Source organism: Mastomys coucha, unplaced genomic scaffold, assembly GCF_008632895.1.
Source record: "Mastomys coucha isolate ucsf_1 unplaced genomic scaffold, UCSF_Mcou_1 pScaffold22, whole genome shotgun sequence".
NCBI lineage: Eukaryota > Metazoa > Chordata > Mammalia > Rodentia > Muridae > Mastomys > Mastomys coucha.
In genome coordinates this window covers 118,594,774-118,596,954 of record NW_022196905.1, presented here as the reverse complement: position 1 = coordinate 118,596,954, position 2,181 = coordinate 118,594,774, and the positions used below count along the sequence as shown (strand labels likewise).

At 41.1% G+C, this 2,181-nt stretch overlaps 1 protein-coding gene across 9 annotated transcripts in view; it reads right to left on the bottom strand.

Moving 5' to 3' along the window:
- LOC116068443 (translation initiation factor IF-2-like) overlaps positions 1-2,181 on the bottom strand; it is a 121,577-nt gene that overhangs the window by 90,218 nt on the left and 29,178 nt on the right. The window contains exon 3 of one of the 9 annotated variants that reach the window (XM_031337984.1): positions 273-335. The exons of the other annotated variants lie outside the window; for them this stretch is intronic. Coding sequence (XP_031193844.1) covers positions 307-335 — 29 coding nt within the window. The 3' untranslated portion in view covers positions 273-306. Of the gene's footprint in view, positions 1-272; positions 336-2,181 lie in introns of those variants that run through there. 9 annotated transcript variants of the gene reach the window in all.

Sequence of the window (2,181 nt, the reverse complement as noted above, 5' to 3'; positions counted from 1 at the left end):
TGGCAGGCCTTGCCAGCATGAAGGCTCCTTGGCTTTAGGGACAGCTAGTCTTGCTCCTGGAGACTCTACAGAGCAGCACGCTGGTTTTCTGTAATACAAACAATAACATGCAAAGTCCTTTCAGTCCAGAAACATCCAGTTAGGATTAATGTTACTTAAGTAAGACAGGGAAAGGGATAGGGCACAGCAGACAGGGAGACAGGACATAGGAGGACAGGATAAGACAGACAGACACACACAGACACACAGACCCGACCTCTACCTACCTACCTTTTCTTGGTCCTGAGGAGGTAGCTCTCTTATCTTTCAGAGAGAAGTAGCTTGGATTTGTAAGTCTGAGAAAAGAATTGGAAGATATCATGGTCGTTTTAGGCCAGGTACATGATCAATTGTAGCAACTCATCAATTACATAAACATTGTAAGGATAGAATTGGAGAGAAGAGAACTCCTCCTGAGACCCATAAGTGAGTTTGAAGACTAGCTGACCCGCAGAAGAAAGACCATCTCCACTTTGGAAGATTGACCCCACATGTGAGAAAGAAGACACAGTATGTCAGTGTCAAACATTCCCCTGGCTGAACCATCTTCATGTTTTCCTGGCATGCTAACAGCATCTGATCCTTATCCTGAGTACTGAGGTCCTACATGGCTGGCCTTTCTCTTTTCTGCACTTGGCCTTTTCTCTTCAGTTCTTACACAACCCAACTGCAGCCTGCCTTCTGGCCTTTTCACACTATTCCCAGGACTGGATCCACTTTCATGTGGTTATGTCAGCTCCCTCTCACCCGAGTAAAGAAGGCCCCTAGCAGGATACAACTTTAATCTTGTTTGGTTTCTTCAAAGCACATACAACTTGTAATTACTTTATTTCCTGGGTTTTGATCTATTTCCTGTATTGCAATGTACCTATGGTGAAGAATGAATGGGATATGTTGCTTACTCCCATGCTCTGCCAGTCAGTGCTTTTAAGGATGCCCATGATCCTTTAGGAACCCGTTCATACCTCACCAGGGCTGCCTCATTCTAGAGAGCAGATGGGAAAACATTTGCCACTGCCTTATTTCTAGGCTTTTTATAGCTATAGGGGACACATGAAAATCAGAGAACAACCTTGGCCCCTACTTCACACCTTGTTCTAGACAGACTTTTGTTCTGTCACTGTGTGTTGTCTGAGTACTGAGATTATAGACACGCTGACATGCACATGCCCACGCTCAACTTTACAATGTTCTGTAGATTCATTCAAACTTGAGTTCTCATGCTTGCACAACATCTGCGCTTACCTACTGAGCCACCTCCGTAACTCTCAAAAAGGGTTTTAAAAGATTCTTTAAAGTTTGTTTTTTATATGCATGCATGTATGGTTACTGTGGTGGTTTGAATATGCTTAGCCCGGGGAGTGGCAGTATTGGAGGAAGTGTGTCACTGTGGGGTGGGCAATGAGACCCTCCTCCTAACCAGGTGGGAGCCAGTCTTCTGCTTGCCTTTGGAACAAGGTGTACAACTCTTAGGCCTTTCAGTGCCATGTGTGCCTACCTGGACAGTGCCATTCTTCCTTTTTCCCCACCTTTTATTAAAATTATTTTTATTATAGTAAGAACCACATAAAAGTTTATCACTTTAACTATTTTTAACTGTACAGGTCAGTAGTGTTAAATATTGTTATTTTGTGGAATGAGTCTATACCTTTCTGATCTTGCTGAACAGAAATGGGATGTGTAATATATGTTATGTATAATATAACAGTGATTGCCTGGGGCTGAAGTACATGGGAAGTTTTGTCAAATGAATATAAAATTTGTATTTTGCAAGTTTTGAAGAAGACGGCACTGATGCAGAAGATGCTGTCTTTTCTCTAGTGAATGTTTTGGTACCTTTGTTGAGAAGGTCATCGCTCTGTAGTTTACTTCAGGATCTCTGTTCTATTTCCCTGGCCTGTGTGGCAGTACTGAGCTGCTTTTCTTACTTGCTATCTGCAGCATACTTTGAAATTGCATGTTGAGATCCATAAACATTGTTTTGTTTCTTCAGGACTGTACTATTTGGGAATACTTTATACATATACATAAATTTAGTTTTCTTTTTTTTGTGGCAGTCATTCTTTTTTTTTTTAACTTTTATTGCATTATGATGAGAAAAGTTACATGATTTCAATTTATGTGAATTTGTTAACATTTAAA